The sequence below is a fragment of the Rhinolophus hipposideros genome, assembly GCF_964194185.1.
Source record: "Rhinolophus hipposideros genome assembly, chromosome: 10".
Classification (NCBI taxonomy): domain Eukaryota; kingdom Metazoa; phylum Chordata; class Mammalia; order Chiroptera; family Rhinolophidae; genus Rhinolophus; species Rhinolophus hipposideros.
Genome location: NC_138056.1, coordinates 72,975,739 through 73,003,190, shown reverse-complemented (window position 1 = coordinate 73,003,190; position 27,452 = coordinate 72,975,739). Strand labels below are relative to the sequence as shown.

At 37.8% G+C, this 27,452-nt stretch overlaps 1 protein-coding gene and 1 pseudogene across 4 annotated transcripts; both read left to right on the top strand.

Annotated features, from left to right (window-relative positions):
* The first annotated feature begins 925 nt into the window (after positions 1-925).
* On the top strand, positions 926-4,364 carry LOC308503458 (heat shock cognate 71 kDa protein-like; annotated as a pseudogene). The gene is made up of 2 exons: positions 926-989; positions 2,966-4,364. The product of its transcript is annotated as a heat shock cognate 71 kDa protein-like (transcript).
* A 6,572-nt stretch (positions 4,365-10,936) lies between these two features.
* On the top strand, positions 10,937-27,004 carry LOC308503141 (caspase-12-like). Of its 3 annotated transcripts, XR_013994153.1 has the most exons (12): positions 10,937-11,362; positions 12,307-12,549; positions 14,004-14,060; positions 14,231-14,308; positions 18,183-18,277; positions 18,669-18,842; positions 19,666-19,900; positions 20,299-20,445; positions 23,862-23,971; positions 24,356-24,475; positions 25,049-25,245; positions 25,586-27,004. XR_013994153.1 is itself a non-coding variant. In XM_081062183.1 (11 exons), the coding sequence occupies exons 1-10, from the start codon at positions 11,356-11,358 to the stop codon at positions 24,452-24,454; spliced, it is 1,245 nt and encodes a 414-aa protein (XP_080918309.1). In that variant the 5' UTR covers positions 10,937-11,355; the 3' UTR covers positions 24,455-24,475; positions 25,049-25,532. The 3 variants fall into 3 exon arrangements, 1 of the variants encoding a protein (XP_080918309.1); XR_013994154.1 differs by lacking the exon at positions 25,586-27,004 and having other exon boundaries at positions 20,299-21,821; positions 25,049-25,531; XM_081062183.1 differs by lacking the exon at positions 25,586-27,004 and having other exon boundaries at positions 25,049-25,532.
* Positions 27,005-27,452: the final 448 nt, after the last annotated feature.

The window sequence follows — 27,452 nt, the reverse complement described above, 5'->3', positions numbered from 1 at the left end:
TCACTTTGTTTCTGAGCTGTCTTGTTGCCTTGGTTATTCATGGCAATTACTGATTATTATTTCTCTTCCTAGACAGCTACAGGAGTGGCTTTTACAACAGGTTGATAGGAAGAGGACTTCCTTTTGTTTTCCAGTACTTGTTGGTAGAACGTTTTATTTACTCTCTGACTGCAGCCTTGTTTTTCTCTCTCACACAGTAGTGCTATGTTTTCTCTGCAGTATTCCAGCTTCTCACACAATAAGAGGATTCCCTGGGAGACAGGTTTCTCTTCTGTTAATAGTTTGCCTATGTCACAGGGCACAGTGTCCGTGTGGGTGTGCGGAGAGCTTTTGAAGTTCCAAAGCTCTTTCTGCACCAGATTCAGAGCCCATATGTTTCAGCAGTTCTGTTTACTCCTGCAGGGATTCCCCCTGATAGGTGGGACCAGCGGCAGGGTAAGTGAGAGGTGGCCCAGAGCAATGGCAGCGACCACCTCCACAGACAGTCCTGCTTTCACAGCTCCCTACCCTTTGATGGAACTAGTCGTGCTGTGAATCATTGTGTGCGGCCCACAGTTCTCAGAACAGCAAATATTCTATTCTTTTGATGTGACACTACTACTGTCCTGCTTCTAGCACTGGGCAGGTGGAGGCGGGGTGAACTCTGGTATGGTCGGGAGGGGGCAGCTAGTCTCAGTGTCTAAGGCTGCCGTTCTCTGCTCGGCAGAGAGTGCTTAAATCACCATTTTCAGCCTTCTTCCCTCAGTCTTTTTTCTGAGGTCTCTGCCATGAACGTTGGGTTCTGCCGTGTTATATGCTGTCCCCTCAGCCCTGTGGGCCATAAGTGGAGCCCTAGTAGTTCGAGTTCTTCCCTCTCCCACAGCTGCAGTAGTTCTGGGATGCAGCGAGCTCGGAGCACTGAGCTAGGTCTGCGTCCTGATCCCGCATGGCTCCTTCTCCGTACTTCTGTCTTCCTTCTTCCCCTGCTCACGTGATTCCCCCACCTTTAGGTGAATTTAGTAGTGGGCCTCTTTGTTTTGCCTGTCTGCTGTGCAGGGTGTTTTTTGTGGAGTGGTTGTTGTTCGATTAGTTGCAAATTCCAGGGGAGATTTGCAGACACTCACCTTACGCCGCCATTTTGATTACTTCTCTCTAATTTATTTCTTAACCAACATCATAGTTTCAGATATATTTTTTTCTTCAGTAAACCATTGTTTTAGCAAATTATTCCCATGGATTTTACTTTTTTCCTACTATAACTTTTTCATTTTTTTATTGACTATTTTCTTTCCAGATGTATGTATATTTCCAAACTTCAGGAAAATTTTATTCTTTAACAAGTACTTGGATCTTGTCTAAAATAAATGAAGCTTTTGGTTCAAGATAGTATAACCTTAGTGTATTTGTATCGAAACAGAAATGTCAACAAATCAAGGACAGCCAAGAGAATGGGGAGTGTCAGCAATGGAAGAAAAATGTTAACATTTCTGGAAGGGTGAATGTTGGTAGAGGAATTTTGGCAACATGGCCATCTGAGCTACTTAGTAAGATGTATCACTTCTGTTACATACATATAGAACGTCAAATAAATATTTTGGTACATAACTGAACTGTATTAAATAAAATAAAAGGATGCTCTAAGTGTCAAATATAACCATAATTGTTAATAGTTATGTATATTAATTGTATATAAGGATTATTGTAAGTATTTTGATTATTATAAAGAATTGTTATATATAAGTAACTAAAATTCATAAGAGTTCTGTAAAGTACTTATTACCAATATCCCTATTTTATAGGTAATAAACAAAAGAATATAGAGCTTAAACAACTTGCTCAAAATCATCCAGTTAGTAGGTAGACACACAAAGATTTGAATGCAATTTGATTTAATCTAGAATCTGAGTTATTAACCACTGTACTGCATTGCCTCTCCAAAGTAATAAGAGACTGAAACCCAAAGTAAGCCTCTCAAAGTAATAAGAGACTGAAACTGTAAGGGTTCCGAATTGTTAGGTTTAACTGAATTGTGAATTGTAAGTGTTAACTAACACTACAAAAATTTGTGATGTTTATATTTCTGGACTTAGCTTGTCCAAATGGAAACATGAGACACATCACAAAGATCCAAAAATATATATTGTAGAGACCTCATTTAATAGAATGAGGTCTCTACAGAGACCTCATTAGGTCTCTATAGAAACCATCATATAATTATTGTGATATTATTATCGTAATGATATAAAGACTGTCACACATCACCACATAGGTGGAAATACACACACACACACACACACACACACACACACACATAAACATGTAAGCATACACATACTCATATGTAAAAACAAGAAAGAAATAAAAGTATCAACTAAGCATTCATTCTAAGCAGTTGGTAAAATTACTAAATCAATAAGAAAACAGAAGAAAGCAAGTAATAAATATTAAAAGAAAAACTTAGTGAGATCATAATAAAAAATTAAATAGATCATTAAAAGCAAAAACTGGTTTTTTAAAAAGACTAATCGGTTGAATGTAGGAGCAGCTGTCAGGATCTCTCTTTTTCACAAGGTGTGCCTCCACTTAAGTAAATATATCTAAGGGAACTGCAGTTGGCATTGGTCTTGGCACCACCTATTTGTGTGTGAGTATCTTCCAGCATGGAAGAGTGGAAATAATTGCCAATGATCAGGGAAATTGAACCATGCCAATTTATGTTACCTTTACTGATACCAAATGATTGATGGATGATGCCACAAAGAATCAATTTCCAGTGAACCCCACTAACACAGTTTTCAATGTCAAATGCCTCATTTGACATAGATTTGATGATGCTATTGTTTAATCTGATATGAAGCCTTGGCCCTTCAGGTGATGAATGATGCTGGCAGGCCCAAAGTCCAAGTAGAATACAAAGGAGAGTCAAAAAAATTGTATCCAGAAGAAATGTCACCGATAGTTTTGACAAAGATAAAATAAATTGCAGAAGCCTGCCATGGCAAGACTGTTACCAATGTTATTGTCACAGTACCTGCTTACCTCAGTGAGTCTCAGCATCAGACTACAAAGATCCTGGAACTATTGCTTGTCTCAATGTGCTTAGAATCATCAATAAGCCAACTGCTGCTGCTACTGCTTGTGGCTTAGGCAAAAAAGGTTGGAGCTGATCTTTGACTTGGGAGGTGACATTTTTGATGTGTCAATTCTCACAATTGAAGATGATATCTCTGAGGTCAAATCTGCAGCTAAAGACACCCATTTATGTGGAGAAGATTTTGACAACCGAATGGTCAACCACCGTATTGCAGAATTCAAGTGCAAGCGTAAGAAAGACATCATTGAGAACAAGAGGGCTGTCTATGGCCTCTGTATTGCTTGTGAACATGCTAAGCATACTCTCTCTTCCAGCACCCAGGCCAGTATTGAGATTGATTCACTCTATGAAGGAATCAACTTCTATAGTTCTATCACCCAAGCCTGATTCAAAGAACTGAATGATGACCTTTTCCGTGGCACCCTAGACGCTGTAGAGAAAACCCTTCAGGATGCTAAGTCCCAGATCCATGATATTGTCCTGGTGAGTGGTCCCACCCATATCCTCAAGATTTAGAAACTTCTACAGGACTTCTTCAGTGGAAAAGAGTTGAATAAGAGCATCCACCCTGATGATGCTGTTGCTTATGGTGCTGCTGTCCAGGTAGACATCCTATCTGGAGACAAATTTGAAAATGTTCAAGATTTGTTGCTGTTGGATGTCAGTCTTCTTTCCCTTGACAATGAAACTGTTGGTGGAGCACTGGCATCCTCATCAAGCTCAATACTACCATTCTTACCAAGCAGACACAGACCTTCACTCCCTACTCTGACCACCAGTCTGGTGTGCTCAATCAGGTGAGCAGGACATGACCAAGGATAACAATTTGCTTGGCAAGTTTGAAGTCACAGGCACCTCGTGGTATTCCTCAGATTAAATTCACTCCTAATATTGATGCCAATGGCATCCTTAATGTTTCTACTGGAAAAGAGTAAAAGATTACCATCACTAATGACAAGAGTGGTCCCAGCAGGAAGACATTGAGGTCCAGGAAGCTGAGAGGTACAAAGCTGAAGATGAGAAGAAGAGAGACAAGGTGTCTCCCAAGAATTCTCTTGAAACCTATGCATTCAACATGAAAGCAACTGTTGAAGATGAAAAACTCCAAGGCAAGATCAATGATGAGGACAAACAGAAGATTCTTGATAATGCAATGAAATCATCATCTGGCTTGATAAGAATCAGACTGCAGAGAAGGAAGAATTTGGACATTAGCAGAAAGAGCTGGAAAAAAGTCTGCAATCCCATCATTACCAAGCTGTACCAGAGTGCAGGAGGCATGCCAGGATGAACGGCTGGAGGCTTCGCTGGTTGTAGAGACCCTCCTTCTTTTGGTGCCTCTTCTGCACCCATCATCAAAGAGGTGGATTGAACCAAACTTGAGTAAAGATTTAGCCTTCTTCCACACAAAATGTGGAAGAACCCAAATCTGTAGCAATTCTATGGCAGTTTTAAAGTTGAGCTGCTATATGGAATATGTGCACAGGGAAACGAAATAACAATTCACTTTATAAGCACTATATTGTTAAGTGCACAGTACAATGTCTTAAATGAAATTATTTAAAATTGGCACCAAAAAAAAAGGACTAATCAAATGGCAGATGTTTAATAAAATGAGTATGAAAAATTAGGATAAGCACAAAGACAATACTGAAGATAAAAAGGTACCATAAATACAAATAAACGTAAATACAGAAAAAAGAAAGATAGACTATCAGACGTGAAATAGACTAGAAAAGTAAAATAACAAAATTAATACATGAAGAAATAAAAAGCTAAATGTATTAATAAGCATTAAACAGGTTAATTTTCTTTATCATACCTACCTGCAAAAAAGTCAACAGACACAAATGGTTGTAAACAGATGTCTTACAAAACTTTTACGAAATTGATGAGTTCAATTTTCTTTAAACTCTTTCAGATAATAAGAGAAACAAACTCCTAAAATTGTTTCATGAGGCTAAACAAAACTGATACAAAACTAGATTAGAGGCAAAGTTAGAAAAATACAGACTGATTTCTTGGGAACATTGATATAAGCATTCTAAATAAGATGTTAGCAAAGCAAATCCAACCACATATGATATTAATATTTTTCAGCCAGCTGATATTTACTCTGGGAAGCCAGTCAGAGTTTTAATAATAGAAATATTTATGGTAACATTTCTCAAAATAAGAGATTAAAGAAGAAACTGTGATATTTTAAAGAGGTTTAGAAAGGCATTTAATAATTATAAGAATTCATTCGTGATTAGAAAAAACAGAAAGAAAAGCAATTACTAAATCCAACAACGTGTATCTAATAAAAGTCTACCAGCAAAATAGAAACAGAGTAAAAACACTTAATATGAGAAAATCTATAGCTTTTTTGTGCAGAAATATTAAAGTGTTATCTTCAAATAAAATACAAGTCAAAATATTTCTATCAAAATGAAACAAAAAGTAAAAAAGTTTGAAGCACGAGAAACAAAATTATCACTTATTCTAGAAAATATTATTTTATTCATTGAAAATCTCTTAGAATTAATAATAAAATTCCCACATTTGCAAGAATTCAGATAAATATACGAAATTTAATAGAATTTTCTATTCAAAAGACAACTGAGTAGGAAATGTTTTTGTTTTATTAATCCTCTCTTTGCAATAGCAAAAAATATTATAAGATATTTAAATAAAATTCTAAACAAATATTTACAGAATATACATGGAAAACTTTTTTGTAGTAATTAATGAGTGACATAGTATATTTAATTAGCATGAGGGCTATGCCACCATCATTGATGAGAAGACAAATAAATGTAAAGATTTTAAATTTCTATGCAAATTAATCTATAAACACAGCAGAATACCAAAGAAAACCTAACAGGGTATTTTCTTGAACTTGACAGGTTGTTTATACTCTTTGTTTGGAAGGTATAGTAGTAAAAATGGCTAAGAAAAAAAAAAATAAAAGGGATTGGGAGATTCCCTAAATACAAATCATGAAACCCTGACATAAAATAAAACTCTATCAGTTGATACATAGGTAGACAAATAAGACACACAGAAAAGCATACAAAAGCTAGAAATGAACAATATAGAATGTGGCAAGTTGCAGAGGTAAAATAATAAGTGATTCAATAAATTATTTTAAAAAACACACACACTTTTTCTAACACACACACACACACACACACACACACACACACACTTTTCTACCTTAAGCCATATACAAAAGAATATACCAGATGTAGTGAAGTTATTAGGAGGAAAAAACATAGGAAAATATCTTTATGAGATTCAGATTGGGGGATTTTTCAATACTATTCAGAAATACTATTCATAGAGAGAAATATTAATAAATTTAACAGAATTTAAGAGTGCTGTATACCATGTAGACCTTGATTGTGGTTATGAGATTGTGGGTACAGACTCCCAGAGAGAAGTTTCCAGGCTCTCAGCCTTGCGTGGTGGGGTGCTGGCTCAGGTGGTGGTAGGCCGTTGGCTGTAGCCAGTTGGCCAATTGGCTGCTGATGTAACTGCCTTGACTGCACTTGTTGGTTGGCTGGTTGACAGGCAGGAAAAGTGAACGTTGGATTGCAGATCATGTGGATCCTACTTCATGTGTCTCGCCAGTCTGCCAGAGAGAATATAGTGGTATGACCCCCCTATCTATGGCTCCATTGGTTTTCCTTTTTGGCCTCACCATGTCCTGTGTTCTTATGTGGGGAGTGGGAGCTGACTCCCCACATGACACTCTGCATAACACATGGCACAGTAAGCAGGGTTTTTTGTCGGCCGATAATCTCCGTAAGGTAATGGAGCAGTTTATAAGTATGAAAGCTCAGTTTCAGAAGGCCTGTGAGGAGCTGCACCGGGAACAGGAAGGGTGGTTTGCCTGGGAAACTCAGGCTCCAGATGGCACAACACCCTCTTGGCCATAGAAGGCCAAGTAGGCTCCATAGTAGGCTCCGAGGGTTGGGGACATCTTGCACCGAGGCGTCTACCCAATCAGATGCCTGGCACGGTGAGCAGGATTCCAGCCAGGTAGAAATGGCATCTGACTCTGGGCAGGAGGAAATGTGGCCCCCACACAGTGTGTGGTACCTGGTAGTCACTGTTCTCAGAAGGAGGGGTGGGAGGACATGGATGGCTCTCCGGCCAGCATGGAGAGGACTGGCAGGTTCCAGCTGAGTGGTTGCTGGAGGAGACAAAAGGTACAGCCGGCCGTGTGGGATGGATGTTCCTCACCGTGTTGTGTCATAATATGGAAGATGCGCTTAATGAAATTGCTCAGGTGCAGGACCAGCAGCCCCAGGGAAAAGCACTGGAAACTCGGGACCATCAGTTGGAGGAGGTTCTCACCGTGGTGCATCATAACTTGGAGGAAGCGTTTGCTGGAATAACCCAGGTGGGGTACCTGGTGTCCCAGTGGGAGTCGTTGGAAGCTTGGGTTCACCTGTTAAAGGAGGAGCCCCACAGTGGAGACTCTGAGGCAGAGGTGGACAATGCAAGTGGAGACAATGTAGCTCCCAACCCTCAAGCTTGGCCCATCTTGAAGCAAAAGGTAAAGCCTGAGCAACCGTTGGGCCCCAGGGGCATTGCTACCGGTAACCCAGCTGTGACTGAGTTCACGATGTAAACCCCTTACACTCCCACTGAGTTGCAGGAGCTGGGGAGGCGGTACTGACAGCACCCTGGAGAATCAGTCTGGCTTGGCGACTACATTTATGGGATGAGGGGGCATACAGCATTCTCTGCTCCCCAGGCGAGATGGAAAAGCTAGCCCTCATGACAATGCATCAGTCCCTGAGACAAAGGTTACAGAATTGCCATAGGTTGGCCCAAGACCAGGGCTACCACACTCTAATGGAGTGGCTCACTGCTGCGGTATGCACAGCATGGGGAGAGGTTGACACTTTGAGTAAATGGCAATCGTATACTGAACTTACTCAAATCATCCATGAAATGGATATGAAACATGCTATGTTCAACCCTAATATGTGGGGCCCAGATGACGAGCATTTTACAATCAGCATGAGAGATCTGGTTTTGAATACTTCCCCTGCAAGTGCTTTTGGATCCTTGGTTGTCATTCTTACAGCTTATGTGGGCTGGCGGATCCATGAAGTTACCATTGCCATGACTACCCTAGGTGATGTTGAAAGCTGGCGGGAAAGGAAGACAGGAGGTCTGAGAAGTTAAGACCTGGAAGCCCAAGTCAAAAGTAAGGGGGTGAGGTCGTGGGCCTCAGAGAGTAACATGCACACAGATGTGGCATGATCTTGTAGCAGCAGGGGTTGATCGGGAAAAAATAGACTGACAACCCAATGCACTGTTGTTGGAACTCTGGAAACAGTTGTATCCGGAATAGCAATTCCGGCGAAACCTAAAGGAGAAGTCCGAAAAAACGTGACTCGTGTACTTTCAGGACTTCATGCAGCCACTTGAGGCCAACTCCTTTCAGCTTGATTAGGGGTGGGGCCAAGGTACCTGGTCAGAAGGGACAAGCAGGGACAGGAGGCCCCACATGGAACTGTCCATACATTGGTCCCCTTCTAATGTGCAGAGGGTTTTGGCCCTAGTTGACACTGGCGCAGACTGCAGTCTTGTTTATAGGAACCCAGAACTGTTCCCTGGACCAGCAATCTGCATTGATGGCTCTGAGGGAAAGACTGTGACTGTAAAGGCTGTTTCCTTACCACTGGGTGTAGGAAGGCTTCCCCCCGTACCTACAAGGTCTATGTCTCCCCCGTTTCGGAATATATTCTAGGAGTAGACGTGCTACATGGTCTCAGTTTACAGACGTTGGTTGGAGAGTTCCATCTCTGGATCTGGGAGGTAAAAGCGGTGACACGTGGGCATGCTCACCATCCTCCTCAAGTGTTGCTGCACCAGCCCCGGCGTGTGGTTACAGCGCGACAGTACCACCTGCCTGGAGGACAGGAGGAGATTGGTCATAGTTTTGGAATTGGAGAAGGCACATATTGTGAGGCTGACGCACAGTCCCTTTAACTCCCCAGTATGGCCTGTCAAGAAACCAGATGGGACCTGGCGAATGACTGTGGACTATAGGGAGTTAAATAAGGTGACATCACCTTTGCACGCTGCGGTGACTTCAATTCACAATTTGATGGATGGTCTGACTATGGGAACCCTGGCTGTGTCCAAGAAGTCTGGCTGTGCTCAAAAAGGAGGTAGACATCAAGAGACACCCCCCTGGGACATTACTTGAACTGGGCTGAAACTTTTTCTTGTGAGCTGGGTTCCTGACACAGGGCCCCTCACGGAAGATGCTTGTCGAGTAGATTGTGAGGCGAGACCCTGGAGGGGTGGAGTGTGGGGAGAGAGTCCCAGAGAGCAGTTTCTAGGCTCTCAGCCTTGCGTTGGGGGGTGCTGGCTCAGGTGGTGGTTGGCCATTGGCTATAACCAATTGGCCAATTGGCTGCTGATGTAACTGCTGTGACTGTGTTGATTGGTTGGCTGGTTGGCAGACAGGAAAAGTGAACGGGGATTGCAGATGGTGTGGATCCTACTTTGTGTGTTTCACCTGGCTACCAGAGAGAATTTAGTGGTATGACTTCCCTATATGTGGCTCTATGGGTGTTCCTTTTTGGCCTCACCATGTCCTGCATTGTTATGTGTGGAGCGGGAGCTGAGACCCCACAGAACAGCCTGCATGACAGAGATCATGAGTGTATACATATGTCCAAACTCATCAAAAGGTATACATTAAATAAATACAATGTTTTCTATATGACTTTTACCTCAATAAAACTTTAAAAAATATATAAAAATAAAAGTGAATTTATAGGTAGTGGGGGAAAAATACAAGCTGCAGAAACCAGGGAAAATATTTTTTACAATGCACATAATCAACAAAAGATCCACTCATTGATGCGACCTTAAATAATAAAAACTGACTCTACGTCAGGCATTGGCCATCAAGTAGAAAACAAAGTCCTTGCCCTAAGAAAAATGTGAAGTCAAATGGGAACAGAAAGATAACAAACAAATTAAACACAAATTTATCAGCAGAAGGAGCCTGAAGAAAAAGAGAGAGTCAGCCATAAGATATGTTAAGGAAGAACATTCCAGGCAGAGGAAAAGCAAGTAGAAATTGCCTGAGATGGGAATGTTCTTTGTGTGTTTGAGGAGTAGCAAGGAAATAAGTTTGGCTATAATCTGGACCAAAAGGCATAGGGGAAATTTAGGACATGAGATCAGAGAGCTAACCAATGTGCAGGTCATACAAGGTATGATTACTATGAAAGACCTTATAGTAAGGTCTTTTACTCTATGGTAGAAAGTTACTAGAAGATTTTGAGCAGAAGAATGAATTAAATTATCAGAGTTATACTTTATCAGGATTACTCTGGCCACGGGGTTAAGATGAGAACGACAATGACAGGGCCAATGGAGAAGCAGAAAGAGCACTTAGAAGCCTATTTCAAAACTTCAGATTTGGTGGTAGCCCAGATCTGAATTATAGAATTGAGGGCAATGAGCAACCTTCATATTTTGTGTTGTTTTTAAAAAAAAAGCATAGGAAAAAATTCACAAATATGCAAATTAAACATATAATTGTGGCTACTTTGTAGTTTGAAATTACTCCATTTAAAAACATTTTCTATTAGTTAATTTTAATGGAAATCTATTATTTTTAAATTAAATAAAGAAGTCCCTTTTGCATTCAGCATATAAAAAATAAACACATGCATTCATAAATAAACAATACTCAGAATTGACAAGTAAGCAGGTAATGAAAAGAGATTGCTCATTTGGGTTATTAAAACAGTGGTACTACTATCACTTAAGCAGTTCTGAGTCAGTTTCTCACTCCCCTCTAGCATTCTATAATACATTAACACTTCACTTCCAGCCAGGGTTGAGCAGGTGTTAGTTAAGTGAGGCCTCCCTGCCATTTAGTGGCTAACAGTTTCATAAGGACAAATAGGTGTCTACTTGATTTAACTGTGTTAAAAATAGACTGAAAAACAGCAGACATTTCCTGTGTGTGTGTGTGTGTGTGTGTGTGTGTGTGTGTGTGTGTGTGTGTGTGTGTATTTCATTCTGCTATTCTGCTGATTGTTGTATCTAAAAGAAAAGATAAGTTTTACTCTCTGATTTCCAAAGGAAAGAAGTTACGTATCAGATTAGTCAAAATCTATCCTGGCAAAGAACAAGTTTGAGAATCTGCAGTTTCCAATTTAGGCAGTATCAACACACCCGTCCACTGAGAGCAAAGAACGAAGTCTACTTTCATTATCACTGCATTTCCTGCCCAAGGAGCCAGAACAGCAATGGCTGGTGAGTGACCCCCAGTTTTTCCCTTGTTTATGAGTGTATTTGGGGGTGGGGGGTGGAATTTATAGCACAGGAGGAGGGGATAAGAAAGAAGAAGAAGCCGAGAAAGGGGCTTCTAAAAATCAGACAAAACTATTTTTCTCTGGAGATGGGAGCTCAGGGCACAGTAATGTGCATGCTAATACACAAGGTATTTTAGTTAATGTGTTACAGCTTCTTGGAAAAAAAAAGGAAAATGTAAAAATCTGGACCTATGGTCTTAAAACTTTCCTGTGATTTTAGGCTTTTCTTTGGACTCATACTGACCCAGAATTCTCACTCATTTTATAAGTGTTCTTTTGTTTGGCTGAGACGCCATGCTGTTGAACAGAGTAACTTTCGTTTCCTCCCTATTTCTGCTCTCTGTATGACCTTTCATTTGCAACAGCAAGCAAACCAGCTGTAGTTTGGGCTTTCAGTCTCTGCATACAGACAGCTGCCTGCCAGCCCTGCCCATGGAAACAAAATGCATTAATTTACAGGTGTAATATGTTTATGTTTTACTGCTATGCATATTAAATATATTGTATTTTTAAATTAGGTATCGATAAAAGGACAGGAAGTGAGGGGATGATGGGTGAGACAAGACTGAACTGAGTCAGCTATCATTAAGCTCTTTAGTGAAGTTGAACTTCATCTCTGAACCAGTTTTCCCATTTATGAAAAGGTGCAGGTTCGAACAAGATAAATGTTATTCTACCTGTGGTCTTTGCTGTCACCTCAAAAATTGTTAGAAATGAAAATTCATGGGCTCCACACTGAACTATCAAATAAGAATTTGGGGGAATGTGGTGCAGGAAGTTCTGCTTATCAAGCTTTTCAGGAGATTCATCCGCACATTAAAAATTCACTGGCCTAGATTCAAATATCTAAAGTCCTGTCTGTATCTAAAATCCTATCATTTTCAGAAAAAAAACCTGAAGAAGATCCTATCAACAAGGTGAAGTCCATGGCCAGGAACCTGGTTGACAGCATTTTTGATGATTTGATGGAAAAGAATGTGTTAAACGGGGATGAGTTAAAAAGATTAGGGGACGGAGTGAACCTCATCGTGAATGGTACTGAAAACCTGGTTGAGAATCTCGCTGAGAAAAGTCAAATGGCAAGCAAAATATTCATGAACCGTCTCTTCAGACAACAGCTGAGTTTAGGTGAGTACCATGGGCCAAAGGGCTAGTAACTTGTTCATATATTGTCCTTATGCAGTTTTTGTCTTATTTCTGTTCGCAAGTGGAGAATAAACTATCTACATCTCTAGTACCTTCTTTGCCTGACTGTCTTATTTAATAGTGGAATATGCCCTGATCTACCTCAGTGCCTTTTCCAGCATCCCCAGTCACTTTTCACTGATACACATTTTCTTTTTTCTTTAGCATTTTTCACCTTCAATCATTCCATAACATTTACATATTCATTATATCTCTCTCTGCTAAAACGTAAGCTCCATAAGGCATGGATCTTCGTCTGCTTTGATCATGAATATATCCCGAATTCCTAGAAATGCCACCCAATACATAATAGATGCTGAGAAAATATTTGTTAAATGAATAAATGGTGATGGAGCTGCATTAAACTCAGTGATAGTCTGTAGCTGATCTGTGCTACTCTTGCCAAATACTGTGGACTCTACAGTCATTCACAGATATAGAATATGCAATAGAAAAACTCACCATCTTCTGTTTAGTTGTGACTTATCCCAAGGGATAAATCTTTTGTAACCTATATTTCTCTTTGTTGAAGGAGCATAGTGAATTTGAGGATAAGTGGAACATAAATGTATCTTTCTCTCTAGAGCATAGGTTGGCACATTTTTTCTTTGAAGGGAAGACAGCATTTTAAGTTTTATGGCCCACGTGTTCTCTGTCACAATGACTCAAATATGCTGTCAGAGCATGCAATCAGCAATATATAATACATACAAAATGAATGTGGATGTGTTCCAATAAAACTTTATTTACAAAAACAGGTGTCCAGCTGAGTAAGGCCTGCAGGCCATCGTTTGCTGACCCTTATTCCATAGTAAAATACATATATGAATATATTCCAAATCTTTGGAACATCCCCCAAGGATTATTTTTGTTGTCGTTGAAAGACTATCTAATTTTTGTATAGAGATGTAGTTTCCCTCCTCAGAATGAAAAATGCTATTGCAGAAAAGCCTTGATTAAATAATTTGATTATTCCTTGAATTACATAAGCAGGAAGGTAATGAGCTCTTCTTTTAATTAATTAATTAATTAATTAATTAATTACTTCAGGTGTAGAACACAATGTAATAGTTAGACATTTATACCCATCACAAAGTCATAACTCCTCTCTCCCATCTACTACCCCTCTGACATTATATATAGCTGTTATAATTCCAATGAGCGCTTTTTTATTTCATGGAAACTCTGCCTCTTACTTCACTTGGCAGAAAGTTACAGTGCTCTAACACAAACCTGGAGCTCAGAGAATGAGTCAAATCTCCATGCTTCATCCAGTATCCCCAGGCTGAAATAGTCATTTCCTTGCCAGTGCAAGTGAAAGAGTTTGAAGTGGGTAGGTTCTAGAGACTAGGTTCTGCTAACAAATCTTTTTATATTTGTTTTTCATTGTATTTCAGACTCTCATTCTGAAACTGAGAATGATGAATCTGACAACAGTGAGTCATCTTCAACAGGTAACTACCTCCAAATCGCATATCACAGGTGAAAATCTTAGACTTTTAGTGTTGTCAGAATGTATTCTTGTAAAGAGCTAGGAAACCTGTGTTTTTGGTCAATTTTCATCTTAGGAAATAACCTTCAGAGTAGAATATTGATCCTTAATTTTTTGTTCATTCCACCTCAGAATCTGAAGATGAAAGTGAAGAAAGCACAGATGAGGAAAAAGCTGAATCAGCTATGGCGCTGGCTCTCCCTCCATCAGGTAACTGCCATCAAACCCAGTGGCTCATGGGAAACTGCATACATCACTTGGGGTGTGGCAAGCTTTCGAGGGGCCATATGTTACAGTACAAAGACCACTGAATTGAAGCTCAGTAAAGACCATTGAATTTAGGTTCAGGAAATCTGGGTATTTCTCTCTTCTGCCCCTAACAAAGTCCCTCAAAAGTAAGATTAGCATATACATCCCTACTCTTCAAATTCTCCTAAAAATTGGGAAGTAAAAGTGAAGATGACACTGAGGACCATGCAGGATTGTTCCAGGCATTGGTCCTACCTCTGACAGGTAGAATATCATGGACACAAAATGACATTATTTGAGCTAAGGCATATGAGAAAGACCCTATGGTGTAGTAGAAAGAGAAATAGAATAAACTCAAGAAAGCTCTACATTGAGCCCATCTGCTACTAACTAATCATATCCTCTGATGTGTATATATCTCAACCTTTCCAAGGCTCATATTTTTAAATTGAATCAAAAACATCTTCAAACAAATAATTTTTTTTTAAAAAGAAATTTTCCAAAACAAGTGCTGATTAAAAGATATATATAGATATAGATATAGATATATAGATATATATAGATATAGATATAGATATATCCATTTGATACATAATCACATCAATTATGCAGATTACAAATAAATACAGGAAAAAAATGCCTGAGACAACTGTCTACTATTACACAAGAACTTGTGGTTCATATAAAATTTTCAATGAAAGTGTCATACACTGGGTGTAAAAAGTGCTGTCTCTGAAGCAATTTAAATGGAAAAGAAGATGATATACTCTGAAATTCTGTGTCTGATGGTGCAATAGAAACTCAAGGAACTGAGGTCAAATTGCTGTGATGACACTCAAATAAAGTAGTTTAAAAAGAAAAAAAAAGATTCAGACAATATCTAAGACACAAGCAACTACCAACCACACAAAACAAAATAAAGATGTGGTTATGAAAAACATATTAAAAAAAAAAAAAACACTATGAATCAGACATACTATACTACGTGGTCACCAAAGAAACTGATGAATTATTGGGCCACATTAAAGAAGGATAGTGTCTAGAAAGGGAGTAGGGATAGTGTTACTCTGAGTACCATGTTTTCAGAAGTTCTGGATAAAAGCACAAAGGAATAAGGAAATTGTAATCTTTACTCAATCCATTCGTGTGTGTGTGTGTGTGTGTGTGTGTGTGTGTATGCATATATGCATATATATACATACATACATACACACACACATGAATATATATATTCATATGTTAATTGAAAACCTACTGTATGCCATTCTAATACCTGTGTTTATAGAAGTAAGTGATATAAAGATCATGTATACATAGAGTTTACAGTATAGTGTGGTTAGATATATAATAAACATGCAAAAATTAAGTACTATAAATTATACAGGAGAAAAGAGGATTAGGCCATAGTAAGAGACGTTGTTGTTGGCTGTAGGGGGAGGCACATGAACCAGGGTAGACAGCTATGAGAATTCTTTTGAGGTGACATTCCAGTTTGTACCTAAACAATAGGGAGGGAGTTGTGCCAAACTCTAAAGCAAAAACATTCCACTGAAAGGGGAAACAAGAGCAAGGGCTCTGAGTGTGGAAAGATCTTGTCATGTAACAGAGTCATAGGAAAGGCCAGTCTGTCTAGGGAGTAGGAAATTAGGGACAAAGTTATAGGAGGAACTACTAAAGGTCAGATCATTGCTACCATACCATTTGGGGCCTTCTAGAGAGTGGGAAAGAATTGGGAGCTTGTTTACAGTGGAAAACCTTTAAGAAGTTGTTAAGCAGAGTAATAAACATAGAGTCAAAAAGGCTAGTTGAAAGCTATTACATGTTTCAGTTAAGAGATAATAACTTTCAGACTGGAGTTGTAGTAATGACGTAGATGATAAGTAGTTAAATTTGGGGTCTATTTTGGAGGTAGAGTCAACAGAAACCATGGATGAATTGGATGTGGGCTGATAAAAGAAATGAAGGGATCAAGCGGGGATGATTCTAGGTTTTTGCCTTGGAAACTATGTGAAGGGTACCAATTACTGAGGTAGAGGGAAACAAACAAACAAAAAAAAACAACTTATGATTGAGAGAAAACCCCAGAGAAACATATTTGAGTGGACAAATATCATGTCCACTCCTTCTTTGTGCATGTTTAGTTTGAAACCTGTGCTGCATCCAAAGGTAGATGTTGAATAAACAGGTGGGTGTTCAAGTGCGGTGTTCACAGAGGAATCAGGGACGGGAATAAATACTGGGATTCATCAGCATGTAGATAGTATTTAAGATGATGGTACGGGAAGAGGCCATCTGGGGAGAGATGTTGATAGAGAATAGCAGAGGGTCCAATATAGAGCAACTAACTTTTGAAAGTATGGCAGAAAAGGAAGAACTAGCAATGGAGACGAATCAAGGAAGAATGGCTGAAAAATGCCGCATCACAGAAGCCGACAGAACATTTTTTCAAGAAACAAAATGTATTCAGCCGTGTTAAATGTTAAGAAAGCAAAAAATGGTTAGTGGTAACCCTGATAACAAGTACTTCTTTTAAGTGGTGAGGGTAATAGCTAGTTTATATTGCATACAAGAAAAAAAATAAGAGTTGAAAAAAACAGAAATAGTGAAAATAGACAAAGCCTTTAAGGAACTGTGCTGAGAAGTGGAACAGAGAGACGGGACTATAGCTGGAAGGGACATGGGGTCAAGGGAAGATGTTTTTGAAAGCTATATTGATATTAAGACATGTTGATATGTCAATGGGGATAACACAGCAGGAAGAGTGGAAGAAATTGATGATGTAGAAGACAGAAGACAGGTCTGAATAAAATGCCTGAGTAAAGTCCTCGTAGGTGAGAAGGAATGGAACTCGGAGCATAAGGAGAGGTATCACAATTAGATAGGAGGAAAACATGTCTTCCTTTGAGTGGGAGGGCAAATAGGGTAAATGGGGAGAGAGTGGTACATGGATTTGTTGGTTAAAAAGATGAAATTATTCTTATGCAAAATATTAGAAGGAACAGAGGCTTGTTGCCTTTAGGGAAAAGAGCACCAGGGGATACTTGGTAACTATTTTCAAGTTGAAGATAACTATTCATTTACAATCAGTTACAAACTTATAACCTTATATATCATTTTAGATACTGGAAATATAAAGATTAAAAACATCTTCTGTGTCTTAATTAAGCTTATAGTACAATAAACACAAGTAAGATAAAATACAATGATTGTATGAGGGCATTTGCATAAAATAATGGGAAGATATATGAAAGTCGTAGAAGAATTCATGAGCTTTCACAGGGAAAGGAATTAGACATTTTTATGTATGGTACCAATGCAGGAAATACGTACCAAAGCTTAGAAGGTTCACAATTTATGATACTCAGAACTGTTCAAAAATGCTTTAGAATGTTGCGAGTTACCTGCTAGTGGAGATATTTCATAGAGTGATAATAATAAATTAGGGGTATTGTTAACTGGAGTTCAAATATCTGAATGATGAACTTGACTAGGCTAGATGAACGTTAGGCTATCTTCCAAATCTTAGATATTGTGTTTATGTGAGTCTAATGTGTTGGGTTTGAAAGATTAATCAACATTGTGACCACTAACTAAGACAGAAATTTATACTGGGGTCAGCAAGAAACAACAAGAAAAGGGGGAGTACTCAAGTTTTTGTTTTAGTCATTTTAAATATGACCTAATTTTCTTGTTGTATTTGCTTTTTGGTGGAATGGCAGTAAGTATTGCCTAAGAATGAGAACCCAGTCAAAAGAGATGCATGATTGTAAGGCATTGCATGGTACTATTTAATGAGTTTTTGTTTTGTTTTGTTTTGTTTTGTTTTCTCTTTTAGCTCCTCAGGAAATCCAGGATTCCCAACCCAATCATAATTTGAAGCTTTGTTCTTATGATTATTTCCATAGAATGAAGACAACAAAGGCAGACGAGGTAGTATGCTTTGGACTAGGGAGACACACGATTTACCCACTCAAAGAAGACACTGGGGACTCACTGGGAATTTTAGTTCCTGTTATAAATGCCTTAAGATCAGGCCAAATGTCATAGGATGTTATCTAATTAAGGTGTACTTACATTACATTTCTGTCTCTTCCATCCTATCTTGGAGCACACTTTAAAGTTTTATCCATCACACAGCCAAAGCCAAGTTTCTAGTACATGTTTCTTGTCTGTGGTCCTATCTTTTTCCTCATGAGGACATATTTCCATTCCCAAGCTCTCCCACCACCCACTCTGTAATTGAAAGGGCCTGTTTAGTATGGATTTTGGAGGCAAAAGGGAGGAGGCCTGGGGCAACTCACTCTGTGCCTGTTAATTGTAGATATATCCAGTGATGGAGCAAGAGGGAAGAACACGCCTGGCCCTCATCATCTGCAACAAAGAATTTATACACCTTTCTAACAGAAATGGTTCTGACATTGACCTTTCAGGGATGCAAGACCTGCTTGAAAACCTGGGCTACTCAGTGGTTGTAAAAGTGGATCTCACAGCTGCGGTAAGGACTCAGGAGAGTGGGAAAATCTTTCTTCCCTCCTAAAGCGTTTTGAACTTCTTCTTTAGCAGCTGTAAGAACAAAATGCATGTTATAGGAATTACATTTGCTCCAGAATAGGATCCTCTGGATTTCAGCCTCCTCCAGTGAATAGTCTTATATCAAAGATTTAGAGCAGCTCTATGTCACTACATTTCACTAAAAAGGTTGGGTCTTTCTACAGGTCTCAATCTGGGAGACATCTATTACTTGATAGTCTGGGTGCGATGAAAAATCTAGGCCCTGAAATTGCCTAATACCTACAGAATGAGCTCATGAGACTTTTATAATTTGAATGTACTGTGTCCAAAAGTAAAACCACGTATGTAGTAAAAAAAAAAAAAAAGTTACACATACACACATACATACAAACACAATTGTGATTCTGTCTCTGCCAAAAATATCTTGGGTAACCTTAGACAAACCATTTTAAACCTAACTTTCTGCTGTTCCATGATGAAGGTGTCTGTTAAGTGTTGATAATTTTTATCAATAGAAACTCTCTCTCTCTCTCTCTTTCTCTCTCTTCTTTTTCGCTCTCCTCTCTATCTCTCTCTTTCAATGAAAACTGACAGGAACTCCAACATATAAAACAGATGAAAGCAAAGCCTTCTCTTTGGAGACTTGTCCTCTAACTTGCCCCTTATTATACTTCATCTCCCAGCATCTTCCTAAGTCCAAATTGCCTGATTCCTTGTGCCTACTCCTTTTTGTAAACTCCATCTACTATTTGAATACAAACTACATATGTAAAGTTTCTTGACAATAATTCTGGAGTCCCTTTCAGGAAATGGAAGCAGTACTATGGGAGTTTGCTGCCCGCCCAGAGCACCAATCCTCAGACAGCACAATCCTGGTGTTTATGTCACATGGCACCCTGGAAGGAATCTGTGGGACAAAGCACCAAAAGACAGAGCCAGATATTCTTCACGATGATACCATCTTCCAAATTTTCAACAACCGTAACTGCCAGAGTCTGAGAAACAAACCCAAAATCATCATCATGCAGGCCTGCAGAGGCAGTGAGTCTGAGCTGGGAAACACAGGGAGTAGCTGTGCACTTTTTCTATTAGCCTGATGTCTAGCATTCATATCCCTAGGGGTGGGTGAGAGAAACAACATTGTAGTACTACTCTTCGACCCAGTCCAGGAATTGTAAGTCTGAAATAATAAGTAGCCTAGAATAATTAGCAGTGCCCCGGTCAGTTGAGACTAGGCTGTCAGCAAGTTTACTCTAAACTTAAGTGGGCTCTGTATGGTTCCCAGTCTGTGACATAGTTTTTCTCTTGTAAGATACTTGCATTTTTAATAAGTGCCATATTAAAATGTACTGAAGTAAAGAAAAAACGTAAGAAAGATTGTGTGTGTGTGTATGTGTTTGAATATAACACCTTTGATATGACATGGGTGTTTCTCCCAGAAGGTACTGGGACTGCTTGGGTGGCCGACACAGGAGGAACCTCGATATGTAGATATGACCGTACCCTTCAGTGCAACATCTGGAGTGATGCTGTTACAAAGACCCATGTGGAGAAGGACTTCATCGCTTTCAAATCTTCAACTCCACGTAAGTGATGCAGAGAGAACAATTTCTTAACCTATTAGTTCTTAGATTACAGACCTAGCTATTATCCCATCTCATCACTAACATAAGGATATTTCCTCCCTAGTGATATATTTTAGGTGGAAAAGACATTTAAAATTTTGAAATTTTCATAACTGGAAAGCTATATGAAGGCTGATAATTAAGTTCATGAACTTGTTGCAACGATATTGCTAACTTTTTTGATATCAGAGGGAGTATTCATTATGAACTTGTACCAAATGGACAAACAGTTAATCAACTTTACTATTTGAAAGTGCTGAAAAGGCTGTGTGAAAAAGTTAGATGACTTGAACTTTTCTCCAACAATTCATGGTTCTCACATCACGACAATGCACTGGCTTACATGGCACTGTTTGTGAGCGAGTTTTTAGCCAGTCAACAAATAACTGTATTAGAACACCCTCCCTACCCACCTGGTCGGGCTCCCAATGACTTCTTTCTTTACCCAAAGATAAAGGAAATATTGAAAGGAAGACATTTTGATGACACTCAGGACATCAACGGTAATATAATGACAGCTTTGATGGCCATTCCAGAAAAAGAGTTCCAAAATTGCTTTGAAGGGTGGACTAAGTGCTGGCGTCGGTGCGTAGCTTCCCAAGGGGAGTACTTCGAAGGTGATTGTAGTGATATTCAGCAGTGACGTATGTAACACTTTTTCTAGGATGTGTTCTCAAATTTAGTTGTCAGACCTTGTTAAGTCTTGATTTTGGAGGAAACTTTAAAACTAAACAGGAATTTGGAGAGGATCCAGACGTAAAGTAGTCTATCTATAACTAAAGTTAAGAGGTTTTATTTGGGGGGATATTTTTGTTTAAATATGTCCATGGCACAGAAATGTATCATCTTCTAATGATTTAGTCCACCTGATCATCTACTAGCGATTAAATGAGCCAACCAGGAAAACTGTAATACTTGCTCCACATAATATTTGATTATAGTCTTAGGAAATAAGTTAACATTCAAATGCCTGCCTTCAGGATAATGCAGCCAATGACTGATAATCCTTCTTTGGTAGGAAAATCACAGTGGGAGGTAGAAAAAGAAGATATTCCTTATCGTTCGTGGTCTAGCCTGTCAGAAATCTATTTAACAGTCATCCAATATACTGTTTCAGCAAACATTTAGATAACAAGGGCGATTTTAAAATCTGAGCTTATGTAAGTCAGTTTTAAGTGCTCTAGTGTCGTCACCACAAACCGTAATGTGCATAGAAATCACTTGGGAATCTGATTAAAATGTAGATTTCTGATTCAGTAGGTCTGGAGCAGGGGCTGAGATTCTGCCTTTCTGAAAATCTCCGAGGTGATGCCAGTGCTGTTGGTCCCTGACCATATGTGAGTAGCAATGGACCAGAGGACCCTCTGAGTCTAGCCTGGCGAAATAGGAAAAAAGGCATGCAGGCAACTCCCATTGCACAGCTGGAAGAGTTCTGCTTCACTTTATTTTATATATCGGGGGATACATATTTCAAAGAACAGCTGTATATTTTTTGCTATTAAAGGTAGTTTAAAAGTCATATATGGCCTGACACATATATGTTTAATTTAGCTGAGAAAATAAAGTCTAATATATAAAATTCTTGCATTCATTTCTTGTACATACTATGTTCTAGGACTGGGCTAAGTGCAGGGCATATGATAAAGCAGACATGGCTACTCAAACTTACAGAGTGTACAGACAGGCCAGAGAAGCAGAAATTAATTGGGGGAAAAATATGCACACAACATAACAGAAATGATTGTCAACTGTGAGAAGTGCTTTAAAAAAAAACTAGTACTCAGATGTGAAAGGTTAAAGATGTTAACCACATCAAGGGTAAGAGAGGAACATTACAGAAAAATAAATGTACATAGAGTACCTGAGAAAGAAAGGAGCTTGGAAAATAGGGCCAGTGAGGCTGGAGCATGGAGCCAGGGGAGGGTTACCAAGAGGGGTAGGCAGGAGCCACACAATTTGAAGCCTCATATGTTAGGGAATTTAATCTATGGCAATATACTTTATTACTAATATTACTTTATACTAACAATAATCAAAATTGTGTTGAAATTTAAACAGGGAAATGATGATATTTTCATTTTTAAATGATCACTCTGTGGATTCTGTGGGGAATTGATATAGGAAAAGTAGATATAGGAAAATAGGTTAAAATACTATTACAGTATTTTTAAGCCATAGGTGATGATGATAGTCTTGGAATCAGGTAAGTTGTTGGATATAAGAAATAATTGGTATATAGAAATTAAGATGCCATTGTGGTTTAGTAGATATGGCAGTGAAGAAGAAGGACTGATAGGTTTTAAGTAGATGACTATGGTGCATTCATTAAAATGGAAATCCTGCAAGTAAGTTCAAAATACCTTTGGCATACATATTTCAAGATGAAATGAAGAGTAAAGAGTTACATAGCTATATTTTTCATAGGAGAGATCTGTGTTAGAATTTTGGGGGATGCTTGCCTAAGGATGCTATTTAATATTCTAAAAACTGATGAAATTATCTAAGAATAGAGAATAGAGTGAGAAGAGACCGTACAGCTAAGGCTTGAAGAACCCTAGAGTTCAAAGACAGAGATAGAAGTGTTTGTCATCAAATTAAACTCAGAAGCTACGGTCAGAGAATCAGAAAAGTAAGAGTTTGTGTTGTCAGAGTTACTGAGAAAATAATCTGTTGGAGTTACCAATAATTTCTTATGTGAATGGGAGATCAAGTAAAGGTGAGGCCCAATGTATTACCATTAGATTTAATGACTTGGAGAACATCGGTGACAAATACAGTATGGGATGGAGAAGCTAGATGGGAGTGTGCAGGTTAAGAGAAAATGAAGATGGTGAGTAGAGACATATTTGAGAACTTTGACTATATAAAAGGAGAAATAGGAAGGTAGCTGTAGAGAAATGGAAAATAGAATATTAGCTTTTTTATGATAGGAGATATTTGATCACATTGAAATGATAAAAGAGAAGTAGTAATTCAAGATATTCACACAACAAAACTATAAGTGCAAAAATTTATACTAAGAAACAGTACAAATAAAGAGAAGGCCCAGAAGCAAGAAATATCAAGAGCTTGATTCTTTTTTTCTACTATGTAGGAAGTGCTGAAAGGACATAGGTTCTTTCCCACTACTTGCATCCTGAGGGCCATAAGCTTGACCCTGCTACTAGGAAAGTCAAGAGGATTTATATGATTGAGGGTCCATTATAGTTTCCTCTGGGCTGTATAAAAACATGAGGTCCCAGTTTTATCCAGATTTGGCTTCCCTCTCTCTTCCAAAGCACCAAAATCAAACTTTCTCCAAAATCCGTCACTCTAGGAGTCTTCCACACTTAAACAAAGGCCACATCCTCTAATATTTTAATACTTTTTATTTGCAGATAATATTTCTTGGAGAACGGACAGATATGGCTCTCTCTTCATTTACCAACTTATCAGCCACTTCAAAGAATATTCTTGGTGTTATCATTTGGAGGAGATTTTTCGAAAGGTAGGGATCTTCTTGTCCTTTTAATTTTATGCCCCGGAAAGCTTTGTAGAACCATTTGCAAAACTTTTTCAGGAATTCTGAAGCTCTTAATTCCTCTTGATGCTTTTTCCTGTACTCCAAGTTTATTTAAAGAGGAAGTTTTTGAAGTAATACATAAAACCCGTGTGAGTTTCTCTGATTCTGATAGCCTTGCTTATTCAGGGAATGCTTTTGAGGGTATTAGTTCCTTCGTGTCTGCACTATATCCAAGGAAAAGCTAAACATTTCTTCTGTTTATGCTATCTGGCTACAGCCTTAATATATACTATATGTTTTCTCATTCCTGAGAGAGAAGTCCAAATTTCCTTTTTGGAAAATCTCTAAAGGTTTTCTTTACTAATTTAGGTTCAGCATTCATTTGAGAATACAGAAGTACTGGCCCAGATGCCCACGATTGAAAGAGTGTCTATGACACGTTATTTCTACCTCTTCCCTGGGATTTAAATATCATATGAAGCATTTCAGGTAAATATATCCAAGAAGTGGATTTGGGTGCTCCTAGCTCAGAGTCTATACATAAAGTCTAGAGAGAACAGATAACAATGACAGAGTGCTGCTGCCCCATTGTCACTGAGGCTCATTTTATCTGCCTTTTGTTAATGGCTCTTGGTGAAACCCTGGTTTTATTTGACTTGGGCCATAGTATAATGATTGCATATGAGATGATAAGTCCAGTTAGAAAACCCGTCCTTGCTTTCTCAAGAACCTACTCAATGAGTAAAAATTATATAGTTCTGATGCATGTGCAAAACAAAAACATCAGACATGTTACGTACATCTGGTGTTTGGCTTCCTCTCCAAGAAGTCAATTTTGCTGAGTCACATCCCTTCTTTGTTTGTTATGAGGCCTACCTATACCACAGTGTCGACTAGAACTGCTGTCCATTCTATGCTGAGGCAATGAGGCCCTAGTTCAGATATTCGCATGACAGGTTCACAGTCCTTTTTTGAAGATTTATCACACAGTAGAGATTAGTTCTATTTATCTTACTTCCTATAGTCCAGTTACTCATGTTTTCTTCTCTCTGCTTTTTCCAGGAAAATGGAGGCATTATGGTCTCTATGAATCTGTTATTTTACAAAGTCAATTTTTGATCAAGACTATTTTTGTACCAAACTTCCTAACTGACCACCTTCCTCAAATACCAGGCTAAAAATCACTATCATACTGTTGTTGAGTTAATGTTCAATAAAATTCCTTTAAAAGTATGCTTGCTTTTCATTTTATTGTAAAGGTAAGTCATGCTCATTGCAAAATAAATTTTAAGTATAGAGAAACATAAAATTATTTTTAATGAAGAAATAATATATTTTTTTAAAAAAAATAATGTTTACTAGAATTTATTTTTTTGAACAGTCTTAGATTTACAGAAAAATTGAGAAGATAGTACAGGGAGTTGCCATATGCCCGGCATTCAGTATCCCCTATTGTTGTCTTACATTATTATAGTACATTTGTTATAATTAATGAACCAACTAAAGTTGTGTTAAGTTCATTAATAAATGGTTTAGTTTATTAGCTAAAGTCCATGGTTTATTCAGATTTCCTTTATGTAATATCTTCTTCTCTTCCAGGATCCCACTCAGGATACGGCATTACATTTTTTTTTTTTTAAATTAAGCTTATTGGGGTGACAATGGTTAGTAAAATTACATAAGTTTCAAATGTACAATTCTGTGATACATCATCTGCGTATCACATTCTGTGTTCACCACCCAGAGTCAGTTCTCCTTCCATCACCATATATTTGACCCTTTTAACCCTCTTCTACTAGCTCCCCTCCCCCTTTATGCTCTGGTAACCACTAAACTACTGTCTGTGTCTATGAGTTTTTGTTTCTTTGTCTTGTTCCATTGTTGCTTTCAGTTTTATATCCCACATATCAGTGAAGTCATATGGTTCTTGACTTTTTCTGTCGGACTTAAAAAATAATATTTCTTAACCTTGTTATAACACTATTTGTAACTTATTTGAAACTCAACTTATTTTTATAAAGTTCATTAATTTTATAAATTCTGTTTCTGTATTATTATTTTGTTTCTGTATTATTATTCTGTTTCTGTATTATTATTGTCTTAACCATCATAAATAGCAATAAAATGACCTAAAATGATCTGATTTTTGATTTTGTAATATTCCATCAGGCATTATAGTATATATTATTTAAACTTTTAGATGATATTTCCAATATTTATTTCATACACACTGTGTAGTGATGCATATTTTTATGCTTTTACTTTGTCTAGGTATAAGTTTATTTTCTTTGAATGTATTACTGAAAGTGGAATTTATGGATGCAAATACTTTTACACTTTACTGTCAAAATTTTATGCCAAATTATATGCATACAAGAAATTTAAGATAAGACTGACCAAAAAATGAATAATTCTTTTTAATAAAGCTACTAATTTAATAGATGAAAAATAGTCAGTTTCATTGGCACATTTTGTTATGATTGGACTTTGAACATCTTCATTAGCTAGTTTTTTTATGTGAATTAATTCATATAATTTCTATTTTGTTACCAGTTTTGTATGTTTTTATCAACTGTAAATCATTTTCTGTATAGCAACATATTAGCTCATGGTCTTATGTTAGCAAGCATTTTTTGGTTAGTTTGATAATGAATTTTATTTATGATATTATATGACGTAAAATACTCAAATGTTTTGTAATGTAATTCATTTACATTTCTTTCTGCATGTTTCCCTTTTTCAAGCTTAAATACTGTACTACTCCATCTGTAAATTTTTATAATTGATTTTTAAGTATTTTTTTTATTTGTCTCTAAAATATAGTAAGTTATTTGCTGTGATCTATTGTGTTTTATTACTGATGGTATTATTGATATTTTTTTCAATGAATGTGAAAGATAAACTACTTAAATAATACTTCATTTTCTTACAAATTGTAGCATTGTCTTTAACATTAGTTTAGAATGTGCTCTGGGCTATTTATTTTTGGAGGATATAAAATAAAGATACTAGACTTTGGTATTTTTGTTAGGGAATCTTTGACTATATGAGATTGAAATCCAGTCAACCTATCTCCAAACAAACAAACAAACAAACAAACAAAAAACCAAACAAACAAAAAAGAGGAAAACAATGGCTTAATGTAAACATATAATAATCTAATATTCCTTTAGATATAAAACAAAAAATGGCCAGGTGTCTGGAAATCTGGTCTAGAAAATAGAAAGTAAGGAAATCATTCTCTCTGATTAGCATGTCCAGTGTAGAATGAGTCCTACTTTTATATCTTGCATTCATAAAATACTAATTGTGGCATTTTTTTAATAAATTAGTTAACTTCTCTGACACCAGTTTCCAGGTATGAAGTAGATACATTAACATTTATAGACCAGGTGTGATGTTCTGTGTATGTCGTGCCTCCCTGTTGCACAACTTGTCACACAGTGGACAGATGTTTATGGTAGAA